At 43.9% G+C, this 25,195-nt stretch overlaps 1 protein-coding gene across 1 annotated transcript in view; it reads right to left on the bottom strand.

The window, feature by feature from the left end:
• Window positions 1-25,195, bottom strand: part of AP1G2 (adaptor related protein complex 1 subunit gamma 2) — a 33,747-nt gene that overhangs the window by 3,613 nt on the left and 4,939 nt on the right. Inside the window, exons 3-20 of the mRNA XM_060780006.2 lie at window positions 24,407-24,531; window positions 22,461-22,602; window positions 19,822-19,918; window positions 17,457-17,533; window positions 17,091-17,186; window positions 15,515-15,595; window positions 14,840-14,938; window positions 12,329-12,384; window positions 10,640-10,753; window positions 9,720-9,860; window positions 9,573-9,627; window positions 8,064-8,186; window positions 5,758-5,847; window positions 5,534-5,664; window positions 5,021-5,125; window positions 2,052-2,205; window positions 493-610; window positions 134-300 (exon numbers count right to left, since the gene is read on the bottom strand). Coding sequence (XP_060635989.2) covers window positions 134-300; window positions 493-610; window positions 2,052-2,205; window positions 5,021-5,125; window positions 5,534-5,664; window positions 5,758-5,847; window positions 8,064-8,186; window positions 9,573-9,627; window positions 9,720-9,860; window positions 10,640-10,753; window positions 12,329-12,384; window positions 14,840-14,938; window positions 15,515-15,595; window positions 17,091-17,186; window positions 17,457-17,533; window positions 19,822-19,918; window positions 22,461-22,602; window positions 24,407-24,531 — 1,971 coding nt within the window. The remainder of the gene's footprint in view (window positions 1-133; window positions 301-492; window positions 611-2,051; window positions 2,206-5,020; window positions 5,126-5,533; window positions 5,665-5,757; window positions 5,848-8,063; window positions 8,187-9,572; window positions 9,628-9,719; window positions 9,861-10,639; window positions 10,754-12,328; window positions 12,385-14,839; window positions 14,939-15,514; window positions 15,596-17,090; window positions 17,187-17,456; window positions 17,534-19,821; window positions 19,919-22,460; window positions 22,603-24,406; window positions 24,532-25,195) is intronic.

Raw genomic sequence — 25,195 nt, 5'->3', positions numbered from 1 at the left:
TGGACTTCAACTCCCACAATTTCTAACAACCTACTAGCTGTTAGGAATTGTGGGAGTTGAAGTCCAAAACACCCGGAGGGCCCAAGTTTGCCCATGCCTATTCTACACTAGAATGAATGCAGTTTGGTACCACCTTAGGGACAGCGACTTGGAGAGTAAAATTGGGAATATCGTCCGGCGTTTGGTTGGAGACGGTGGCGGTGATCAGCAATAAGGTGGGTTCCAATGCAGGGCGCTCCATCGAGAATTCGATAAGCAGTCCGTCCCGTTCATACACCTTCATGCAAGGAAGGGCAGTGGCTATGAGACAGGAGGCAATGAGACAGTACATAGTAAGTGGCTTTCCTATATATGTTTCCAAGTTCCAAACAGTCTAAGGAGCAGAGCAGAAAAAATTCTTAATGTCTTGGATGACAATTCCCAGAATCCCCCAGTCAGCTGGGACCTTTTCTTATTCGGTAGTTTCCATCTGCATCTTTTGCATCAACATACCTGCAGGGTTTAGATCCCCAAGGAAGTCAAGGAAGGAGGTGGCGGAAGGTGTGACAGTACTGGGCTGGGATACAGAGGAATCCACTGGTCCTCCAAGGAGATCCAGCAGATCGTAGACCTAGAGCAAAACAAAGCAGCACTTGGAAGGGTGGCAATTTGGATGACCTTCTTCCCACAATGCTATACCCCCCACTGTTGCTTGCAGTTCAACAAAAGATTTTGCCTCTAAGTTATTATGACCTAAAATAACGTTTCTCAACCTGGGGGTCGGGACCCCTGGAGGGGTCGCAAGGGAGTGTCAGAGGGGTCACCAAAGACCATCAGAAAAAACAGTATTTTTTGTTGGCCATGGGGTTTCTGTGTGGGAAGTTTGGCCCAATTCTATCGTTGGTAGGGTTCAGAATGCTCTTTGATGTTAGGTGAACTATAAATCCCAGCAACTACAACTCCCAAATATCTATTTCCCCAAAACTCAACCAATGTTCACTTTTGGGCATATTGAGTATTAGTGCCAAGTTTGGTCCTGATCCATCATGGTTTGAGTCCACAGTGCTCTCTGGATGTAGGTGAACTACAACTCCAAAACTCAAGGTCAATGCCCACCAAACCCTTCCAGTATTTTCTATTGGTCATGGGAGTTCTGTGTGCCAAGTTTGCTTCGATTCCATCATTGGTGGAGTTCAGAATGCTCCTTGATTGTAGGTGAAATATAAATCCCAGCAACTACAACTCCCAAATGACAAAATCAACCCCCACCCCACCCCACCAGTATCCAAATTTGTGTCTATTGGATATTTGTGCCGAATTTGGTCCAGTGAATACATCCAATCTTTGCATTACAATTGATAACAGTAGCAAAATTACAGTTATGAAGTAGCAATGAAAATTATTTTATGGTTGGGGGTCACCACAACATGAGGAACTGTATTAAGGGGTCGCGGCATTAGGAAGGTTGAGAAACACTGACCTAAAACAACGTTTCTCAACCTGGGGGTTGCGACCCCTGGGAGGGTCAAACGGCCATTTCATAGGGGTCGCCAGACCATTGGAAAACACATGTTTTCTGATTATCTTTAGCAGAGAAGGCTGAAGATCTCTCTGCCTGTCCTCTCCATTTTTGGAACCAGATGACAAATCCTCACACCAAAAGCCAAGTTTGGTCCAGGTCTGTCATTCGTGCTGGTTTCAGTGGTCTGTGGAAATCAGAGCTAAAGTGGTTGAAGGTATGGCGAATCCCATCATCCATTGCTATTACTCCCCCAAGCATATTGTTTTTGTGATTAGTCATTATGCTTTAATTATGTTCAATTTGTAACAATGGAAAATACATCCTGCATACCAGATATTTACATGATGATTCGTAACAGTAACAAAATTACAGTGATGAAATAGCAACGAAAATCATGTTATGTTTGGGGGTCACCACAACATGAGGAACTGTATTAAGGGGTCTCGTCATTGGGAAGGTTGAGAAACACTGCCCTAAAATGTTTGTTTACAATTTTTCACTTGGTTCTATGTCGCCCTCTAATGTCAATATGGAGAAATGCACCTCCTACCTGGTCAGATTTTTCTGGCTGGCTGTGATTGGAGGATGGCTCCACCTGCAGGATGTTTGGAGTATTATCCTCTTTTCCATTCTGTTCTTTCTCACTCTCTCCTTCATTGTCACCAGGTTTCTCTGCTAAGGGCATCTTTTCCAATACAGATGCTCTAGGAGAGTAAAGAAGAATTAGGGTAGCTTTCATTCTTTTTTAAACATAAAAACGAAGATTGGCAGTTCAAATCCGCGAGACAGGGTGAGCTCCCATCTGTCAGCTCCACCTTCCCATGCAAGGACATGAGAGAAGCCTCCCACGGGATAGCAAAACATCCGGGCGTCCCCTGAGCAACGTCCCTGCAGATGGCCAATTTTCTCACACCAGAAGTGACTTGCAGTTTCTCAAGTCACTTCTGACACAGAAAATTTTTTAATAATAACAAATAAGCAAATCAAGAAAATCAAAGTGCATTGGCATGATCCATCTCCCATCCTGATAGCTACGGGAGCCATGCAAATAGGAAAATTTACCCTATGCACTTCATTCCCCGCTATGGGTCCAATCTCACGTTTGAATTACAAAGTTTAAACAGGACTCTCTAGCATATTTATTTGTTTGTTTGTTTACGGTGTTTATATTCCACCCTTCTCACCCTGAAAGGTCATACGAAAGCTTACTGGCACAACCTGGGAATCACAACCAGACACAGTGAAGACATCCTCCCTTGTGCTATGCTACTCAAGCAAAAAGTGGGTGCTAGAAACAATATCATACGAAAGCTAACTGGCATAGCCTGGGGATCACAACCAGACACAGTGAAGACATCTGCCCTTGCGCTTTGCTATTCTGCTGCTGAGTATGCATGCCCAGTGTGGAACACATCTCACCACGCTAAAACAGTGGATGTGTCTCTTAATGAAACATGCCGCATTATCACGGGGTGTCTGCGCCCTACACCACTGGAGAAATTACACTGTTTACCCGATATTGCACCACCTGACATCTGCTGGGAAGTAGCAGCCAATAGTGAAAGGACCAAGGCAGAGATATCTCCAGCTCATCCCTTGTTTGGGCATCAGCCAGCATGTCAACTACTTAAATCAAGAAATAGTTTTCTAAGATCTACAGAGACCCTCACTGGAACACCTCAGCAAGCAAGAGTCCAAAAGTGGCAGGCTCAAACCCAGAGCCTCAATCAATGGCTGATACCAAATCAGAGACTCCCCCCTGGGCACACAGAGAAGACTGGGCGACTTGGAAGGCGCTGAACAGACTGGGATGCAGGGCCAACCTTCAGAAATGGGGCTACAAAGTGGAATCCATGACATGTGAGTGTGGAGAAGAGCAAACCACAGACCACCTGCTGCAATGCACCCTGAGCTCTGCTACATGCACAAGGGAGGACCTTCTTGCAGCAACACCAGAGGCACTCCAAGTGGCCAGATACTGGTCAAAGGACATCTAATCAACAACCAAGCTTGCAAACTCTGTGTCTTTTGTATGTTTGTTTGTTTGTTCTGTCAAAAATGTAATACAACTGTTCGGTTGCCTGACACGATAAATAAATAAATACCCTAAAGGGGACACTGAGCAGAGCACAGAACATATGTATGGCAAAACATTCAATGCTGTTACACAAAGACAACATACAACTGTATATAATAAAGTTATATATAGGTTCCCCCCCCCCCCCATCTTGGAGGCTGTGCTTGGTTCCGGCCACTTGGAGGTGCTGTTGCTCCATCTTCCCTGCTGAAGAGCTTTTGTTTGTAAACTTCCTTGTTTTGATCAAATTGCTGGCATTTTCTGGCATTTCCTTATGGGTGTCTAAATACCTCCCTGATTTTTAAAGCGGTACCTATTTATCTAGGGAGATCCCTGTGGTGCAGTGGGTTAAACCACTGAGCTGTTGAGCTTGTTGACCAAAATGTCACAGGTTCTAATCCAGGGAGTAGGGTGAGCTTCTGCTGTTAGCCTCAGCTTCTGCCAACCTAGCAGTTTGAAAGCATGCAAATGTGAGTAGAGTAATAGGTACCGCTCCATCGGGAATGTAACGGTGCTCCATGCAGTCATGCCAGCCACATGACCTTGGAGGTGTCTGCGGACAATGCCGGCTCTTCGGCTTAGAAATGGAGATGAGCACCAACCCCCAGAGTCGGATACAACTGGACTTAATGTTAGGGGAAAACTTTTACCTTTACCTTTTACATATTTATCTATTCGCAATTACTGTTTTCGATCTGCTAGGTTGGCAGGAGCTGGGCTGAAGGCTGGGAGCTCCCTCTGACCCAGGCTTCGAACTAATAACCTTTCGATTAACAAGATTTCCTGCAACTAGTGGCTATAGCCCGTCCCATATTTAGCAGACTCTAGCAAAGTCCACTAAATATGAATTAACCCTTTCTGCACCACTCAATGCTCAGAAGGACTCTAAATCCCATCTGCCTGGTGGGAAAAGCCACCAACTTAATAGGTACCGCTCCGGCAGGAAGGTAAAGGCACTCCATGCAGTCATGCCAGCCACATGACCTTGGAGGTGTCTGCGGACAACGCCAGCTCTTCGGCTTAGAAATGGAGATGAGCACCAACCCCCAGAGTTGGATACAACCGGACTTAATGTCAGGGGAAAACCTTTACCTTTAGCTTTACCTTTACCATTTACCTGTTTATCTACTCACAATTACTGTTTTCGACCTGATAGGTTGGCAGGAGCTGGGCTGAAGGCTGGGAGCTCACCCTGACCGGGCTTCGAACTACCAACCTTTCGATTAGCAAGATTTACTGCAGCTAGTGATTAACCTGCTGTGCTAAAGCCCGGCTCGTATTTAGCGGACTCTAGCAAAGTCCACTAAATACGAATTAACCCTTTCTGCATCACTCAATGCTCAGAAGGACTCTAAATCCCATCTGCCTGGTGGGAAAAGCCACCAACCCCTTCCCAACCAGCCACTTCTAAGCAAGACAATACTTTCGAATCTAGCAGGTACCTCAGATGGTCATATTTTCGGAAGAGAGCATTATATTCCACCGCTCGCTGCTGCAGCTCAATGTCGTGGCAGCTACAATAAATGGAAACCAAACTCCGGATCCGGCTTTTTGATGGAAGAGGAGCCAAGGAGAGAAGAGAAAGAATAGAGAGAGCTGATTATCATTGATGTATTCATTCATATACGAATCAAGAAGTGTAGGAAGGGAAGAAAGACTAGAGGGAGATAATTATTTCTTTGTTCAATGTAGACCAGGTATGAGCAAACTTTGGCCCTCCAGGTGTTTTGGACTTCAACTCCCACAATTCCTAACAGCCTACCGGCTGTTAGGAATTGTGGGAGTTGAAGTCCAAAACACCTGGAGGGCCAAAGTTTGCTCATATCTGGTGTTGACTCATATAATGCAGTCTGCACTGACTAGTCTTGTTTCAGGTCAATTCCAATGGGTCAAGGGCGGTGGGTCCCTTCTCAACAACCCTGCGAGGCAGACCACAGTCTGAAAGAGGTTCTCACTTGACGTCGCTCTCCTGGAGGTGTGTCCCGAGTTTCATAAGGGCCGTGAGGGCATAGGCTCTGGTAGCCGGCAGGGACAGGTGAGACTGCAGCACCCGTTCCAGGAGGGAGAGGATCTCCTCTGGATGAACCTGTCGGGAGCAAAGTGGTCAGGGAAAGTGGGACGAGCAAACCTCTCCAACCTCATGTGTACCACACAACATGCAACCAGGATGCCTTCTCACCTGCTTCGGCTCCACCTCTTCACAGGTGCCTTCCAGGAGGAGGTTGCCATATTCCCCGATGCACCAGGTGGCCACTTGGACCAAAGGTTGCTATGAGGAGGACAGAAGAAAACAGAGGTATGGTCAACTGATACCCCACAGTACTCTTTTGTGGGGGGTTAAGGGCAAATGACTCTCCAAAAATGTAAAAATACAAATAAAAAACACTATTTTTATATATCTAAGAGGGCCGCCTGCTGGCACATCAGATTAAACCGCTGAGCTCCTGCTATTAGGACCAGCTTCTGCCAACCTATCCAGTGTGGTCATAGGAGCTCCCAGTGGCACAGTGGGTTAAAGCGCTGAGCTGCTGAACTTGATGACCGAAATGTCGCAGGTTCGAATCTGGGGAGTGGCATGAGCTCCCCAGCTTCTGCCCACCTAGCAGTATTATTATTATTAAGTTCAGCATCGCCTGGTACTCTAGTGGGTTAAACTGCTGGGCTGCTGAACTTGCTGACTGAAAGGCCGGCAGTTCGAATCCTGGGAGTGGGATGAGCTCCCGTTGTTAGCCCCAGCTTCTGGCAACCTAGCAGTTCAAAAACATGCAAATGTGAGTAGATCAATAGGTACCACTTTTGCAGGAAGGTAATGGCGCTCCGTGCAGTCATGCCAACCACATGACCTTGGAGGTGTCCAAGGACAACGCTGGCTTTTTGGCTTAGAAATGGAGATGAGCACCACCCTCAGAATCAGACACGACTAGTAGGGCTGGGCGGTTTCGTTCGTTAATTTCGTAATTTGTTATTAATTCGTATTTAAATTAGCTTACGATCCGATATTGAGCCATGCAGGAATAGTGTGAAGAGTAAATTAGATTCGAAACAATTTTTTCCAATTTATTTCGTTATTGTTTCTTTATTAGTTTGAAAGTATTTCATAATTATTTCGTAATTATTTCATAATTATTTCGTAATTATTTTCGCATGTCTGGTGCAAGTTTTATAGTTGTTTGTTTTATCACACCAACAGTCAACAAAAGAGGGAGAGGGAAGCTTCAGAAGTTCCCCCTGTCCCATTTGGAGGTTTTTTTTAGCATATTGCGCAATCGCGTCCGCTATTAACGAATCGATTCGAAATTTACGAAATTTCGTAAATAACGAAATTTTGAAATCTTAAAATTTCGGAAGTATTTAGAATTTGGAAACGCTAGCACCCCCTGGAAACGAATCGAGTTTAGAAACAAATTTTTCTGTGGTTACCCAGCCCTAACGACTAGATTTAATTGTTAGGGCATGTAAAAATCAGTTGGTGAGTGTGTTAACTGAAAATGTAACGCATGAAGCTGATTGGTTGGGCCATGCCTAAGAAGCTAGCTGAGCCTGGGAGTTTTGGCAACAGTTACATGTTTAGGCTTTAGCTGTGCAGGAGCTGTGCAGGGACAGAGAAGAGGCAGTTCTTGCTTCATGAACTGCTGGAAGAAGATTTCTACACATGGACACCTAAATACTATTTGAATCTCTCTCAAAAGAACATTGTGTAAGTCAATGCAACTGTTCTCATGATTGTATATATGTAGCTCTGTGTTACTTCGAGTAAACATCTTGTTCTTTACTGATCTTCTATGTGGAATATTTTTTCTCTCTGGCAAGACAATGTGTGGACTGGCAAAACATGAACTATGTGTGGTTTTTCATCCTGACACATTAATGTCAAGGGGAAACCTTGACCTTTAAGAGAACACTCCTCTGGGCATCTTTAGATCTTCCAGATCAACTCTACGGTCAACTTCTACTAGACCAAGTTGTCCTGAAAATAGACTATGTCCTAGTTGCAGAGCATAGGAATCTCCAAAGCAATTCTATGGTCAATATCTGGTAGACGTTGACCATAGGATCATGCTGGAGGACCTAGAGAACATTTTTCTAGGAATCTCTAGGTCCTCCAGGCTGACTCTAAGGTCAGCTTCTGGCAGATGTTGACCACAGAATCATGTTGGAGGACTAAAGATTCCTAGTGAAGAGTTCTCTTCAGGAATCTCTTCTTCCTTCAGGCTAAGTCCATAGCCAACTTCTTCCACGACTCAATGCTATGGAACCATGAGAGTTGTAGTCCTCCAAGGTCTTTAGCCTTCTCAGCCAAAGAGTACTATCATACTACAAATCTCAAGATTACACAGCATTGAGCCATGGTGATTTAAGAGGTGTTGAACTGCAATAATTCTACACTCCAAAAGAGGATGATATCCCCACTCAATCTCCTTTTCCAACTCTCCGAAAGACAACGCACACGCTATTGGGTGCTCCAAAAATCACCAGCAAACCCACCTGAGAGATATCCTGCACCAGGGCACTGTATAACTGCTGCACCGCATAACCATGGAGTTCCTTGGCTCCTCCGATTAGACAGATGAGATTGGGAACACAGTCGTCACGTACGTATGAGCCAGCCTAGACATGGACAGAGATGGTAGATTTGGTTCCCGTTCCAGAGATATGGCTCAGCTTCAATACCCCTTTTCACACAAAGTTTAAAGAGCCCTTCCCTCTTCTTCCACCACTCCCAAAGTCTCAAGGGTTTGGATCTCCTATAGGTCTGGGAACTGTATGATAGGGTTCCTCAATCCCCTTTCCCCGTGAGACCATCTTTAGTTGGCTTCCCATCTTCTGTATGTGTAATGAAAGGTTGGAGGGTTTCTCCTAAGGCTTACCTTGAAGTTGTATGAAGACCTGTGAATTACAGCAATGTTGCTAGAGCATTTCATGGCCAGAGACAGAGAGAGATGGAGTTAGAGACAGTAATAGAGATGGGGTTAGAGATGGGGCTATTGAGATATAGTTAGTGACAGAGATATATATATAGAACAGTGGTTCTCAACCTTCTAAATGACGCGACCCCTTAATACCCCTTGCGAATTTCTCTTCGGGCCCCCTGGCTTCCCGCTGGGCTAAAGTTGTACGTCCTGTTTTAAAAACAATTCGTTTCAAGCCCAGCACACAACAGAATACAAAGAGCATTCTGAACTTCTCCAATGATGAAATTGAACCAAACTTGTCACGCAGAACTCTCATGACGAACAGAAAATACTGGAAGGGTTTGGTGGGCATTGACAGTGAGTTTTGGAGTTGTAGTTCACCTACATCCAGAGAGCACTGTGGACTCAAACCATGATGGATCTGGACCAAACTTGGCACAAATACTCAATATGTCCAAATGTGAACACTGGTGGAGTTTGGGGAAAATAGACCTTGACGTTTGGGAGTTGTAGTTGCTGGGATTTATAGTTCATCTACCATCAAAGAGCATTCTGAGCTCCGCCAACGATAGAATTGGGCCAAACTTCCCACACAGAATCCCCATGCCCAACAGAAAATCCTGTGCTTTCTGATGGCCTTTGGTGACCCCTCTGATACCCCCCTCATGACCCCCAGATTGAGAAACACTGATATAGAGAGAGATAGTGTTAGAGATAAAGAGTAAGAGATGGAGATGGATAGTGTTAGAGTTAGAGGCAGATAGAGTAAGAGAGAAATTCCTGAGGAGCCTTGAATCTGACTTTTGATCCATCTACAAAGGAGAAATAAATGCTAATGCAACAGATAGATAGATAGATAGATAGATAGATAGATAGATAGAAAGAAAGAAAGAAAGAAAGAAAGAAAGATAGATGATAGATAGATAGATAGATAGATAGATAGATAGATAGAGATAGAGCAGGGTTAAAAGCATGCTGCATTTTGATAAGAGTTCCTCCAAGAGAAAATAATGTCTTCCAAGACTTGCAGTTCTGTGGTCCTTCTGGGGCCCACCACCTTTCAGATCTCCTGTCTCCTTACCATGGTCAGAACTTGGAGGATGGTGTCTATGTGCCAACGCTTGTTGGGTGCAAACCTGGAGAAAGGAGAAGTGGGAGGGAATATCTCAGACTCAGGCAGCTCCCTCAATCACCTGCTGGAGGGAACAACCAGAGCTGACTTACTTACTTCTCAGCTGCCAAAAATATCCCAGAAGCACAGTCCGACTTCAGATCCGGGGCACAGGTCTCAAGAAACACCAGAAGCTCCTTAACACTGGTTCTCACGTTGCTGTTGCTCACCAAAGCCAGGCTAAGTTGCAGCGCTCGCCTATGGAGAACAGAAGGGTTTTTCTATTATTCTACTCTAAGCTTATGGTCTCCAAACGCTTTCAGCTAGATAGTCATCTGACTAAGCCAGAAAGCTGATGGCCATAGTAACTGTGGATGATAGGGATAGGAGTCTTGGCAGGAGATTGGACTGGATGGCCCATGAGGTCTCTTCCAACTCTATGATTCTATGAGTCCCTATATATGGAAGATACTAGGTAAGAGAAAACTTCTTTTTTATATATATACTATGGATCTACTGAGCATTTTCATTTCTGGAACCTCTTCTTGGCTTCCCATCCCTTCCTTCCACCTTGGTAGAGTTAACCAACTTGTATTACCTATATTCACTAATCTATAGGGGTTTAGACACAGCAAATATTTATGATGACTTAATGTTGGTTAATCTGTATCACAATCTAGTATCACATTTACTTTAGCTGCTGCATCACACTGTTGGCTCATGTTCAACTTGAAGTCAACTAAGACTGCTACATCCCTTTCAAGCCAGGGGTCACCCATCTGATATCTGTGCATTTCCTTTTTTCCTAAATGCAGGACTGTATTTTCTCCCAATTGAAACTCATTTTGTGAGTTTTGGCTCAGCACTCCAATCTTTTAAGGTAATTTTGTATCCTACTCCTACATTTATATGTCATGCAAAGAAGTCTATATATGTTGGTGGGCGGGCTGTGGACTGCTGATTGTTCAGCTTCAGCCTTGCCGAATGATTACTCTACTTCAGAAAGCCAATGTTATGTCTCACATCTCCCAATGTACCTCTTCACAGTTGGGTCAGGATCACTCAGGCAGGCCAGGACGGTGTCTCGGTGCCTTTGGACAGCACTGTTTTCGGATTGCAGCAATTTCTGAAGAGATGTCAGAGCCACATACCTAAAAAGAACAATGTCAGTGGCATCGGCAGCACAGCAAGGCAGGGAACATGATCACAGTCACCTTAAACTATAAACTACTTTATTTACAGCTACAAACATTAAAAACTACTTAACTCTAAGCACATCGTAAAACTGCTTTCTCTCTGTCCGGTAGCTACATCGCAAACACACAGAACACGCTGTTATCAGTACTAGTCCACACCTCCTGCATTCCAGAGTGACTTATGACGTATGACGCTGCATCCATTGCTCTATACACTTTGATTTATGACCTCTCTAGGAATGCCGTTCCCTCCATGGTACAGTTAACTCTTTCCACACAGGAATACTCTCAGCACATAGCATTGCATTTTAAACATACATACTTTGAAATCTGCATTACACATTTCAAACAGCTCCAACAAACAAGACAGAGAAAAAGAACTGTGTGCTTATGTATATATGTATATAATGTATATACATGTGTCTTTTTCACTCCATCTCTAACTCTAACTCTATTTCTTATATCTCTATCTCTTACTAGCTCTATCTCTAACTAGCTTTAACTCCATCTCCAACTCTATCACCATCTGTTGTGGTTCAGCCAGCTAATGAAAATGAGGGGATTGTTATTACAGAGCCTGGAGTAGTGGGTGGTTTTTCCATGAGGGAAATGAGGGGTGTTTAGACCCCGTCTGTGAGAATGGGCTTGAAAGTCAAAATGCTTCAAGAGTCCAGCAGACAGGGAGATGTAGTGCCAAAGACTTTTCAACTAGTTGTCTCATAGCAACCCCAGATAAGAAGTGGATGGGTGAGAAAGTTCACCTGAAAACACGTCTGTGGTCAGCAGGAATCTCAGGCTTCATCTTAGGCTTCATCTTAGGGAAGAAGCAAGCTAATTAAGAAGGTCACAGAGACTCCGTGAGAAACAACAGTGTGAGAAATCTCACAGGTAAGGGACTCAAGGTCGGAGAAATGACTTCATTGGCTTGTGGACCTTAAATTAGAGAATTGTTTCCTTTAGAATTCAGATCAGGCAACGCTGCATAACAGTGAGGATCTTGAACCTTGTTTCAAGTCCCTGTTTTCATCTTAAGATCTTAGGAGTTTGGATTCATGTTTGAAGAAGTTTCTATAGTCTTGGTTTTGGATTCATGTTCATGTTTTGATTCTTGTTTTCCTGGATTTATGCTCATGTTTTGAGTATAAGCAGCTGAGGGGGGAAAAGAAAGGACCCAAGACTGTTAGGAATGGTGAGAGTTGAAATCCAAAACACTTGGAGGGCCCAAGTTTGCCCAGGCCTGGTCTAGATGCACCCAAAGTCATCTCACTATGTTAAGTCCACTGTTGTTAATTAATTTATTATTTATTTATTTAGAACTTTTATCTCCCGTTCTTCTCTACCTCAGAACAGCTAACAACAGCAAAAATGCAATGCTACAATAAACTTAATCCTTTCTTTCTCTGCTTTGTGGATACTCCCCAACATGTCATACCTAAAAAGTGGTCAAGCAGTACCAGAGTGTGATCAAGATGACAAAAGGGATGAATCAATGAGGAAGAACATATGACTCTTCCTCCTTTGAGTTTTTACCTGATATTTCGATCCTTGTTGAGGAGAAATCGCCCAAGGATATTGATAGCAAGAACCTGTGGACAGAAAAGAGAGGCGTCCTTATGACCCAGAATGTACCCGAGATGTCCCTATTCCTACTAGAGGTAAAATATTGCTAATTTTTTATTTTTGTCCTATTTTTATTTGTGAAAGAAGAAAAGTTTTGTGGCCGATTTTGAGTGTCTTGGACTATTGGGCGAGCCTCCAAAATGAGTTCCAAGACCATCCTTTTGGAAAGGCATGACCTTTTAGAGATCATAACCTTTCAAGAAACCAGGAATCTCCATAGTCTTTTGGAAGCATGACCCTTTTGGAGATTAATTGGCATTCACACTATTTGAAATAATTGTGCTGGTACGACTGTACAAGGAGCTCCAACTTCATTTCTTTCTATTGAGTGTTTGCATGCATTCCAAGGTTCCATGCATTTTGCAATAAAGTGGCTTCCCTTGGTTTGCAATTATAGGGCCAATGACCCATCAATCACTGTTAAGTTTTGGTTCCGCCCCTTTCCCCAGGGCTCTGGGAGGAGAGGGAGCCATTTTAGGTCAGTCTTGCATTGGAAAGCTTAGCTACAGGACGTGGATTAGCTCCACCTGTAGAGAAGCTTCGTTTCTCAAAGCATCTGGGGGAAATTCCAGGGGAAAACAGTTCCAAAGGACCCCGGCTGGAGAATCTACAAAGCCTTGACTGGTAGGTCTACTCGGGACCCAAGAAGCAGTTTGGAGCCGGGAGTAGAGCCCACACCAGCAAATTTTAGAAAGTAGATTGCCCAAGGAGGGGTAAAAAGGGTTTTCCTCTTAAAGAAAAGAAACAGTTCACGAAGCCAGTTGCCTGTCCCTTGTGGACAAGATTAAGAAAGCCACCAGTTGATTCAAAGCCTTGAAGTATTTGTTTGACTTGTTGAAGATCCGAGAAGTATTTGATTGTTTTGTTGAAGGACCTTGTTAAACTTTTCAAGCTTCTAAAGACTTTGTATAGGAAAATCCTTAGGGCCTCTCAGCTGAGGCACCCCAGCTTCCCGCTGGGAACAAAGAGCACGTCTTGTTCAAAAGCCATTTGCTATAGGCCCAGCGCGTGACAGCACAATAATCATGACCCTTTTGTAAAGTATGGTCTTCCTGGCCTCTGCTTAACAGGTGAGAAGTCCCCAGTGGCACAATGGGTTAAACCCTTGTGCTGGCAGGACTGAAGACCTACAGGTCGGAGGTTCAAATCTGGGGAGAGCATGGATGAGCTCCCTCTGCCAGCAGGACTGAAGACCAACAGGTCACACGTTTGAATCCAGGGAGAGTGCAGGTGAGCTCCCTCTGTTAGCTCCAGCTCCCCATGCGGAGACATGAGAGAAGCTTCCCACAAGGATGGTAAAACATCAAAAAAACATCTGGGCGTCCCCTGGGCAACGTCCTTGAAGATGGCCAATTCTCTCACATCAGAAGCAACTTGCAGTTTATTGTCGAAGACTTTCATGGCCGGAATCACTGGGTTGTGGGTTTTTTCGGGCTATATGGCCATGTTCTAGAGCAGTGGTTCTCAACCTGGGGGTCGAGACCCCTGAAGGGGTCACGAGGAAGTGTCAGAGGGGTCACTAAGGACCATCAGAAAACACAGTATTTTCTGTTGGTCATGGGGGTTCTGTGTTGGAAGTTTGGCCCAATTCTATCATTGGTGGGGTTCAGAATGCTCTTTGATTGTAGGTGAACTATAAATCTCAGCAACTACAATTCCCAAAATGTCAAGGACTATTTTCCCCAGATTCCACCAGTGTTCACATTTGGTCATATTGAGTATTCGTGCCAAGTTTAGTCCAGATCCATCATTGTTTGAGTCCACAATGATCTCTGGATGTAGGTGAACTACAACTCCAAAACTCGAGGTCAGTACTCACCAAACCCCTCCAGTATTTTCTGTTGGTCATGGGAGTACTGTGTGCCAAGTTTGACTCAATTCCATCGTTGGTGGAGTTCAGAATGCTTTTTGATTACAGGTGAACTATAAATCCCAGCAACTACAACTCCCAAATGACAAAATCAATCCCCACAACCCCACCAGTATTCAAATTTGGGCATATCGGTCCAGTGAATGAAAATACAGCCTGCATATCAGATATTTACATTATGATCTATAACAGTAGCAAAATGACAGTTATGTAGTAGCGACGAAAATAATTTTATGGTTGGGGGTCAGGACAACATGCGGAATTGTATTAAGGGGTCACAGCATGAGGAAGGTTGAGAACCACTGTTTAGAGGCATTCTCTCCTGACGTTTCGCCTGCATCTATGCCAAGCATCCACAGAGGTAGAGAGGACCTCACTACCTCTGAGGACGCTTGCCATAGATGCAGGCGAAATGTCAGGAGAGAATGCCTCTAGAACATGGCCATATAGCCCGAAAAAATCTACAACAACTTGCAGTTTCTCAAGTCACTTCTGACATGGAAAACAGAAGAGAATAAAGTGTTGATTGATACCAATACATTTTGTCCTACCCGTAGTCCGCTGGTTGACTGTACACCCATGATGGTCAGCACTGTCTCATACAGGATGGCGTTGCCCACGTTCCGTGTCGTCTCTGTGTTGGTGGCCACCTGGGGGAAATCAGACACATGCAATGATTGGGTTGAAGTTGAGTGACATTTCCTTCTGATACCACCCCATCCATTTTCATTGAACGATAGAGTTGGAAGAGACCCCAAGGACCATCCAGTCCAACCTCATCAAAACCTTCCCATCAAACTTCTGCTTGAAGTAGACTTTATGGAGTTCATATTCCACAGAAGTAGACTTCATGGAGTTCATATTTTGGCCCCATTCTACCCTTCTTCATTGCCAAGAATTGCATTGATTTTACAGTGTGGATCAGGCATGGGCAAACTTGGTCTTCCCTCCAGGTGTTTTGGACTTCAACTCCCACAATTCCTAACAGCCGGTAGGCTGTTAGGAATTGTGGGAGTTGAAGTCCAAAACACCTGGAGGGAGGACCAAGTTTGCCCATGCCTGATCTAGAAACTATGTTCTTATTGATGCAGCCTAGGATAACATTGGCTTTTTTAGCTGCTGCATCACACTGTTGACTCATGTCCAGCTTGTGGTCTATCAGGATTCCCAAATCTCTTGCATATCTACTCAAAACTGAGGATTGTGTTCTCCAGCTCCATCTTCACCTGAGCCAAGGTATCATTCATGGCCTCGCTGGTGTCCTCGTTGTCCCGTCCCAGGATCCTTAGGAGCCTCAAGATCTGTACCTGCGGTGGAAGGGAATATGAGAAGGGACGGGAAGCAAGGAAGGTTCAGAAAGGTGACAACGGGATTACACAAGATGGGAGAGGAGAAGCCATTGCTTTGGGGGGTGTAAAAGAGAGAGAAAGCTTTAGCATACTTCCTCCATTCAGCTGTGGAACAAATAATGTGTCTTCCCCTTCTACACTGCCATTGTTGGAGTTCTAGGAGCTCTAGGTGCTCTTACTGCCTATTACAGGGGAAACCATCTGATCCCTAATCCATCTAAAACACAGACATGTGCTTTTCACCTTAAGAACAGGCAAGCATCCCGAGCTCTGAGGATCACCTGGGAAGGAATCCCACTGGAGCATTGCAGCGCACCCAAATACCTGGGAGTCACTCTGGACTGTGCTCTGACCTACAAGAAGCACTGCCTGAACATCAAGCAAAAAGTGGGTGCTAGAAACAATATCATACGAAAGCTGACTGGCACAACCTGGGGGTCACAACCAGACGCAGTGAAGACATCTGCCCTTGCGCTACGCTACTCTGCCGCTGAGTACGCATGCCCAGTGTGGAACACATCTCACCACACAGAAACAGTAGATGTGGTTCTTAATGAGACATGCCGCATTATCACAGGTTGTCTGTGCTGTACACCACTGGAGAAATTACACTGTTTAGCTGGTATTGTACCACCTGACATCCGCCGGGAAGTAGCAGCCAATAGTGAAAGGACTAAGGAGTGACGTCTCCGGCCCATCCTCTGTTTGGGTATCAGCCAGCACATCAACGACTTAAATCAAGAAATAGTTTTCTAAGATCTACAGAGACACTCGCTGGAACACCTCAGCAAGCAAGAGTCCAAAAGTGGCAGCATAACCTAAGGCCTTGCATGGTCTGGGGCCAATGTACCTGAGGGACCGCCTCACCCCCTACCAACCCCAGAGATCCCTCCGTTCTGAGGACCAAGATCTATTGGAAATTCCCAGTGTCAAGACCTTGCGTCTAACAGCAACCAGACGCAGAGCCTTTACAGCAGTGGCACCATCACTCTGGAATACTCTGCCACCTGAAGTCCATGCCTTGCGGAATTTATCAGCTTTCCGCATGGCATGTAAGACATACCTGTTTCGACGGGACTTTGATCTCTGATTGTTTTTAAATTGTTTTAAATTGTGTTCGATTTTAGCCTGTTCTTGTAAGCCACTTCGAGCCCCAGGGGAGTGGCGGCATATAAGTTCAAATAATAAATAAATAAATAAATAAATAAATAAATAAATAAATGGCTGATACGAAATGAGAGACTCCCACCTGGGCACACAGAAAACTTGGCGACTTGGAAGGCACTGAACCATTTAGAAGCATGGATTGCAAATGCCTACCAACCATAGTTACCTGAAACTGTAAGATATGACCAAACTCTACTAAACTACCCAACTTCCAACCTCTTTCAAATGGTGGAGGAAAGATACACAAATGTGTACAAAGGATGACAAGGGGAAGAGGACGTTTTACCTGCAGAAATGGGTTGCTGATCCCTGAAATACTATGATCCGGAGAGTATCCAGCCACTACTAGGTTTCGGAGTATTCCGACCATTTGGGACACATACTGTAGAAGAAAAAGAAAGAAGGAAACTACAGCTCCCAGGATGCCGTGAAGGTTGAGGAAATGTCAAACTGCATTAATTCAACAGTGTATCAGGCATGGGCAAACTTTGGCCCTCCGGGTGTTTTGGATTTCAACTCCCACAATTCCAAACAGCCTACCTGCCACGTATGTCAGAAAACTGGCTACTGAAAAGACAGTGAAGAAAGACGGTCAAAGAAGTATTGAATCAAAAGCAAAGGGATTTGAGAGGTTAAATTCATGGCAACTCACCTTGCTGAAGCATTGAAGGGCCTGCGGGCTTTGTTCGCACATCTCCGCAATTAACATCATGGCGCCATGTAAAATGCCTAGAAAAAGACAGGCAGGCAGCTATTAAAACTCAAGCACCAAAGTGAGGAATCATGCTTAAGTTCCAATAACAGTCCCAAGGACCTATAGTTTATTTACTGTATATTTCTAGACGTGTTAAGTCAAAAATCATGCACATACACCCCAAAAAGGGATTGACTTAACTACAGTTTAATAATAATTATTATTGGGTTGCTGTGAGTTTTCCAGACTGTATGGCCATGTTCCAAAAGCATTCTCTCCTGACGTTTCGCCTACATCTATGGCAGGCATCCTCAGAGGTTGTGAGATCTGTTGGAAACTAGACAAGTGGGATTTATATATCTGTGGGATAATGTCCAGGGTGGGAGAAAGTACTCTTGTCTGTTGGAGGCAAGTGTAAAGATTGCCGAAAGCCAGCTTGATTAGCATTCAATGGCCTTGCAGCTTCAAAGCCTGGCTGCTTTCTCCAAAATCCGAAATGGTCCACCTAAGTAATACCTTGGCTTTCTAATTATTCAGCATATTTGAATTTATGCCCAACATTTTTGAAAACGACCTTCTGACTCTGTGCCTGATGCAGCGTTTCTCAACCTGGGGGTTGGGACCCCTTGTAGGGTCACAAGGGGGTGTTGGAGGGGTCGCCAAAGACCATCAGAAAACACAGTATATTTTGTTGGTCTTGGGGTTTCTATGTGGGAAGTTTGGCTCAATTCTATCATTGGTGGGGTTCACAATGCGCTTTGATTGTAGGTGAACTATAAATCCCAGGAACTACAACTCCCAAAAGTCAAGCTCTTTTTTCCCCAAACTCCATTTCGGCATATTGAGTATTTGTGCCAACTTTGGTCCAGATCCATCATTGTTTGAGTCTGGATGTAGGTGAACTACAACTCCCAAACTCAAGGTCAACACCCACCAAACCCTTCCAGTATTTTCTGTTGGTCGTGGGAGTTCTGTGGGCCAAGTTTGGTTTGATTCCATCCTTGGTGGAGTTGAGAATGCTCTTTGATTGCAGGTTAACTATAAATCCCAGCAACTACAGCTCCCAAGTTGTCAATCCCTCCCCCCCCCCCCCCCCTACACACACACCAGTATTCAAATTTTGGCACATTGGGTATTTGTGTCAAATTTGGTCCAGTGAATGAAAATACATCCTGCATATCAACAACAATTTTTATTGATTATCAAAACATCCTGCATATCAGATATTTACATTACGATTCATAGGTAAAGGTAAAGGTTTCCCCTGATATTGTCTATTGTGTCCTATCCTGGGGGTTCGTGCTCATCTCTATTTCTAAGCCAAAGAGCCGGCGTTGTCCGTAGATACCTCCAAGGTCATGTGGCCGGCATGACTGCATAGAGCGCCATTACCTTCCCACCTGAGCGGTACCTATTGATCTACTCACATTTGCATGTTTTTGAACTGCTAGGTTGGCAGAAACTGGGGCTGACAGCGGAAGCTCACGCCGCTCCCCGGATTCGAACCTGAAACCTTTTGGTCAACAAGCTCAGCAGCTCAGCGGTTTAACCCATTGCACCACCGCAGTAGCAAAATCATAGAATCATAGAATCAAAGAGTTGGACGAGACCTCATGGGCCATCTAGTCCAACCCCCTACCAAGAAGCAGGAATATTGCATTCAAATCACCCCTGACAGATAGCCATCCAGCCTCTGTTTAAAAGCTTCCAAAGAAGGAGCCTCCACCACACTCCGGGGCAGAGAGTTCCACTGCTGAACAGCTCTCACAGTCAGGAAGTTCTTCCTCATGTTCAGAAGGAATCTCCTCTCTTGTAGTTTGAAGCCATTGTTCTACATCCTAGTCTCCAGGGCAGCAGAAAACAAGCTTGCTCCTCCCTCCTCCCTGTGGCTTCCTCTCACATATTTATACATGGCTATCATATCTCCTCTCAGCCTTCTCTTCTTCAGGCTAAACATGCCCAGCTCCTTAAGCCGCTCCTCATAGGGCTTGTTCTCCAGACCCTTGATCATTTTAGTCACCCTCCTCTGGACACATTCCAGCTTGTCAATATCTCTCTTGAATGACAGTTCTGAAGTAGCAGCTAAAATAATGTTATGGTTGGGGTTCAGCACAACATGAGGAACTGTATTAAGGGGTTGTGGCATTGGGAAGGTTGAAAAACACTGGTAAGGTGCCTATGAAACATACATTATTTTTGGATTTGGAATTGGGGCCCATCAAACAAAACCAAAATATGGAACACTTCTGCTCCGAAACATTTTGAATATGGTACGCTCAACCTGTATCAGCATGTGTCAACGAAACAAAAGGAAGACATTTACCATAGGTTTGTTCTGTCAACAAGTGTTTGCCGAGAGGGATGAACATGTCTGTGAGATCCGGAACCTTTCGGACGATGTGTACAGCACAGACCACCGCCTAGTTGATAAAGTAAATAGAGGTTTGCAAGAAAGAAGGTAGAATTAATGCAGTTTGGAACCACTATAACTGACATGGTTCACTGCTACATCCAAGTGTGGGCAAACTTGGGCCCTCCAGGTGATTTGGACTTCAACTCCCACAATTTCTAACAGCCGGTAGGCTGTTAGAAATTGTGGGAGTTGAAGTCCAAATCACCTGGAGGGCCCAAGTTTGCCCATGCCTTCTATAGGATCTATTTATTTACAACATTTATATGCCACCTTTCTCACCCTGAAGGGGACTCAGAGCGGCTTCCAAGATATATACATACAATATATTAAATTATTAGCATAATACAATATCAGTATTATATATTACTATATTGTACTATATCATTATATTGTCATATTATTAGTGATATTACATGCAATATAAAATATATAATTATAATATTGTATGATTAGTAGTATTATATTGTATTACTCAGAGCGGCTTACAAGATATATATACACAACAATATATTACATTATTAGCATAGTACAATATCAGTATTATATATTACTATATTGTACTATACCGTTATATTGTAATATTATTAGTGATGTTACATGTAAAATAAAATATATAATTATAATATTGTATGATTAGTAGTATTATATTGTATCACTCAGAGCGGCTTACAAGATACACATACAATATATTATATTTTTAGCATAGTCCCCAGTGACGAGGTGGGTTAAACCCCTGTGCCGGCAGGACTGAAGACCGACAGGTCACAGGTTCGAATCCGGGGAGAGGCGGATGAGCTCCCTCTATCAGCTCTAGCTCCTCATACGGGGACATGAGAGAAGCCTCCCACAAGGATGATAAAAAAAATCAAATCATCTGGGCGTCCCCTGGGCATCGTCCTTGCAGACGGCCAATTCTCTCATACCAGAAGCGACTTGCAGTTTCTCAAGTCTCTCCTGACATGACAAAAAAAAATTAGCATAGTACAATATCAGTATTATATATTACTATATTGTACTATACCATTATATTGTAATATTTATTTATTTATTTATTGTGTCAAGAGCAAACCAAACAGTTGTATTGCATTTTTAACAAACAAACAAACAAAGCACAAAAGTTTGCAAACTACAGACCATCTGCTGTAATGCAACCTGAGCCCTGCTACATATTGTAATATAATATAATATAATATAATATAATATAATATAATATAATATAATGATATAGGCTGGTCCATGAGGTCAGGAAGAGTTGGAAACGACTGAACGAATGGACAACAACAACAACAACATGTATAATATAATATAATATAATATAATATAATATAATATAATGATATAGGCTGGTCCATGAGGTCACGAAGAGTCGGAAACGACTGAACGAATGGACAACAACAACAACAACATGTATAATGTAATGTAATGTAATGTAATGTAATATAATATAATATAATATAATATAATATAATATAATATAATATAATGGTATAGGCTGGTCCATGAGGTCACGAAGTGTTGCAAGACAGATCCCTTAAAGTGCCAGACCAGTATTTAGTAGCAACACAACACAAAGGGTGGGAAATGACTGAACGAATGGACAACAGCAACAACAACAACAACAACAGCAACAACAACAACATGTAGTATAAAATATATAATTAAATATTATAGGTCTATGCATTCATTTCCTCCTTCCATTCTAGGGTGCATCTACTACACTGCAGAATGAATGCAGTTTTGACATCAACCTGGGAGTTGTAGTTTTACAAGCTCTTTAGCTTTCTCTGCCCATACCAAACTACAGCTCCCAGGACTCCGTAGCATGGAGCTGTGGCTGTTAAAGTGGTTCCAAAATGCATTATTTATTTATTTGTTTGTTTGTTTATTTACAGTATTTATTTTCCACCCTTCTCACCCTGAAGGGGACTCATAGAATCAAAGAATTGGAAGAGACCTCATGGGCCATCCGGTCCAACCCCCTGCCAAGAAGCAGGAATATTGCATTCAAAGCACCCCCGACAGATGGCCATCCAGCCTCTGTTTAAAAGCTTCCAAAGAAGGAGCCTCCACCAGGGCAGAGAGTTCCACTGCTGAACGACTCTCACAGTCAGGAAGAGAGTTGGAAGAGACCTCATGGGCCATCCAGTCTAACCCCCTACCAAGAAGCAGGAATACTGCATTCAAACCACCCCTGACAGATGGCCATCCAGCCTCTGTTTAAAAGCTTCCAATGAAGGAGCCTCTACCACACTCCAGGGCAGAGAGTTCCACTGCTGAACAGCTCTCACAGTCAGGAAGTTCTTCCTCATGTTCAGATGGAATCTCCTTTCTTGTAGTTCACGGCGGATCACTATGTACATATACACGGCAAACATTCAATGCCGTTTTTGACATACAAGACATACAGAGGCCATTCAGCGGTTCTTCCACTTCGGATCCTCCCGAAGGTTGCTCGGATCCTCTAGAAGGATCCGAGTTCTACAGTGTGGGTGCAACAGAGCCCTCTCTCACCTGGCAACCCTATTTTGGATGCATTGGTAGCTTCTCACCTTCCTCCGCACAGAAGGTTGGCCCGTTTTGGCCAATTGCTCCACTTCCCCAGCCAAGTCCCGGAACATGGCTGCCGACCCCAAGGACCCAAGGGTGCTAAGGGCCAGGCCTTGAACCCAGGAACTCGAATGCAGGAGGTCACTAGAAAGAGGGGGGAGAAAACAGAAATTAGGAATACAATGGAAGGTGCATCTACAGCAAAGGTTCTCAACCTTCCTAATGCCACGACCCCGTATTACAATTCCCCTATGGGATGGTGACCCCCAACCATAACATTATTTTCGTTGCTTCTTCATCACTAATTTTGCTACCGTTATGAATCGTAATGTAATTATCTGATATGCAGCATGTATTGTCGTTCACGGGACCACATTTGGCACAAATACCCGATACGCCCAAATTTGTATACTGGTGGGGTTCAGGTGGATTGATTTTGTCATTTGGGAGTTGTAGTTGTTGAGATTTATAGTTCACCTACAATTAAAAAGCATTCTAAACTCTACCAACGATGGAATTGAACCAAACTTGGCACACAGAACTCCCATGACCAACAGAAAATACCAGAATGGTTTGGTGGGCATTGACCTTTGGGAGTTGTAGTTCACCTACATCCAATACATGCAAATTTACTCAATACATGCAAATTTGAACACTGGTGGATTTTGGTGGGAGGGTTCTCCGTCTGTTTCCAAAAAGGAAGAGAAGGAAAGGTAGTGAGATCTTCAGCCTTCTCTGACAAAGACATTCCTAAGGTAGTTGCTGGGGTTTATAGTTTACCTGCAATCAAAAAGCATTCTGAACTCCATCAACGATGGAATTGACTTTTGAAGTTGTAGTTCACTTATGTCCAGAGAGCACTGTGGACTCAAACAATGATGGATCTGGGTTGTTGTAGGTTTTTTCTATATGGCCATGGTCTAGAGGCATTCTCTTCTGACGTTTCGCCTGCATCTATGGCAAGCATCCTCAGAGGTAGTGAGGATCTCTGAGGATGCTTGCCATAGATGCAGGCGAAACGTCAGGAGAGAATGCCTCTAGACCATGGCCATATAGCCCGAAAAAACCTACAACAACCCAGTGATTCCGGCCACGAAAGCCCTCAACAATATAATTATGGATCTGGCCTAAACTTGTAACGAATACACAATATGCCCAAATGTGAATACTGGTGAAATTTGAGGAAAATAGACCTTGGCATTTAGGAGTTGTGGATTGTTGGGATTTATAGTTCACCTACAATCAAAGAGCATTCTGAACCCCACCAACGATAGAATTGGTCCAAACCTCCCACACAGAACCCCCATGACCAACAGAAAATACCGGGAGGGTTTGGTGGGCATTGACCTTGAGTTTTGGAGTTGTAGTTCACCTATATCCAGAGCGCACTGGGGGGTCAAAAAAATGATGGATCTGGATCAAACTTGACACAAATAGTCAATATGCTCAAATGTGAACACTGCTGGAGTTTAAGGAAAATAGACCTTGGCATTTGGGAGTTGTGGTTTCTGGGATTTATAGTTCACCCACAATCAAAGAGCATTCTGAACCCCACCAACGATAGAACTGGACCAAACTTCCCACAAAGAACCCCCAAGACCAACAGAAAATACTGTTTTCTGATGGTGTTTGCCGACCTCCCTGACACCCCTCTTTTGACCCCCCCCAGTGGTCCTGACCCCCTGGTTGACCCCTCTGACGCCGCCTCGTGCCCCCCCCCAGGGGTCCCAACCCTGCAGGTTGAAAAATTCTGATCTGCACTGTAGAATGAATGCAGTTTAACCCCACTTTACATAAACCCCACTAATATATAAGCACCCCCATGCAAGCCGAGGACTACGGCAATGTATCTGCACCCCCTCCATTCACAAATTCTGGACAACTTGAATTCTGACCCCAAATAACCCCAAAGAAGAGCATTTGCATATCGGAATCTTCAGTCCCTCACTTCTTGATGCTATTGGTCAGCAGAAGGTGAGTGTCTTGCTTCTCATCCAATAGGAGGGCGGCCCCCAGGTAGCCGATCCTCTTCTCGTGGAATCTGCGTGAGGCAATGAGCTTGAGGCATTCCATCTGCATTCATTCCAACAGGAAATAAAGTATATTAATTTCTTTAAACCCCAATAAAACATAAATTACAGCAGGATCACAACCTTTCATTGATCTCGTAGACCATAGGCGCATTCCCCTATTAATCAGGCTCTATTAAAAAGTTAATATTTTTTATATATAGGTAGTTATTTAAGAAAAAAAATGCAAGACCCGTCTTAAGGATCAAGACTATAGAATTAACTCAATTTGATGCCAGTTGAGTTGCAATGCCTCAATGCTATAGAACTCTGGGATTTGTAGTTTGGCCCATATGCATTATTTGGGAGCATCTACACTGTAGAACAAATGTGGTTTGACATCCTTATAACAGTCATGGCTGAATGCAGTAGAATCCTGGGATTTGTAGTTTGGTGAGGCATCAGCACTTGTTCTGTCGCTCGCTAGGCCTGTAAATAACTGCGTGTGACTTGAGCCCAGTGGGAAGCCAGGGCCCCCCGAAGAGAAGTTCTCAGAGGTTTTCCACCACAAATGATCTTTAGATGGCTTGTGAAGTATAACAAAGTCCTTTATTAATGAACAATCAAACAGAAACTTCTCTTGTCTTCAATAAAGCTAAACAAATGCTTCCAAGTTTTATGCAACTGGTGGCTTCCTAATCTTGCCCACGAAGGACAGGCAACTGTCT

The sequence above is a fragment of the Anolis sagrei genome, chromosome 6 (genome assembly GCF_037176765.1).
Source record: "Anolis sagrei isolate rAnoSag1 chromosome 6, rAnoSag1.mat, whole genome shotgun sequence".
NCBI classification, from domain to species: Eukaryota; Metazoa; Chordata; class Lepidosauria; order Squamata; family Dactyloidae; genus Anolis; species Anolis sagrei.
The sequence above is the reverse complement of the archived record's forward strand: the minus strand, read 5'-3'. Positions and strand labels throughout refer to the sequence as shown.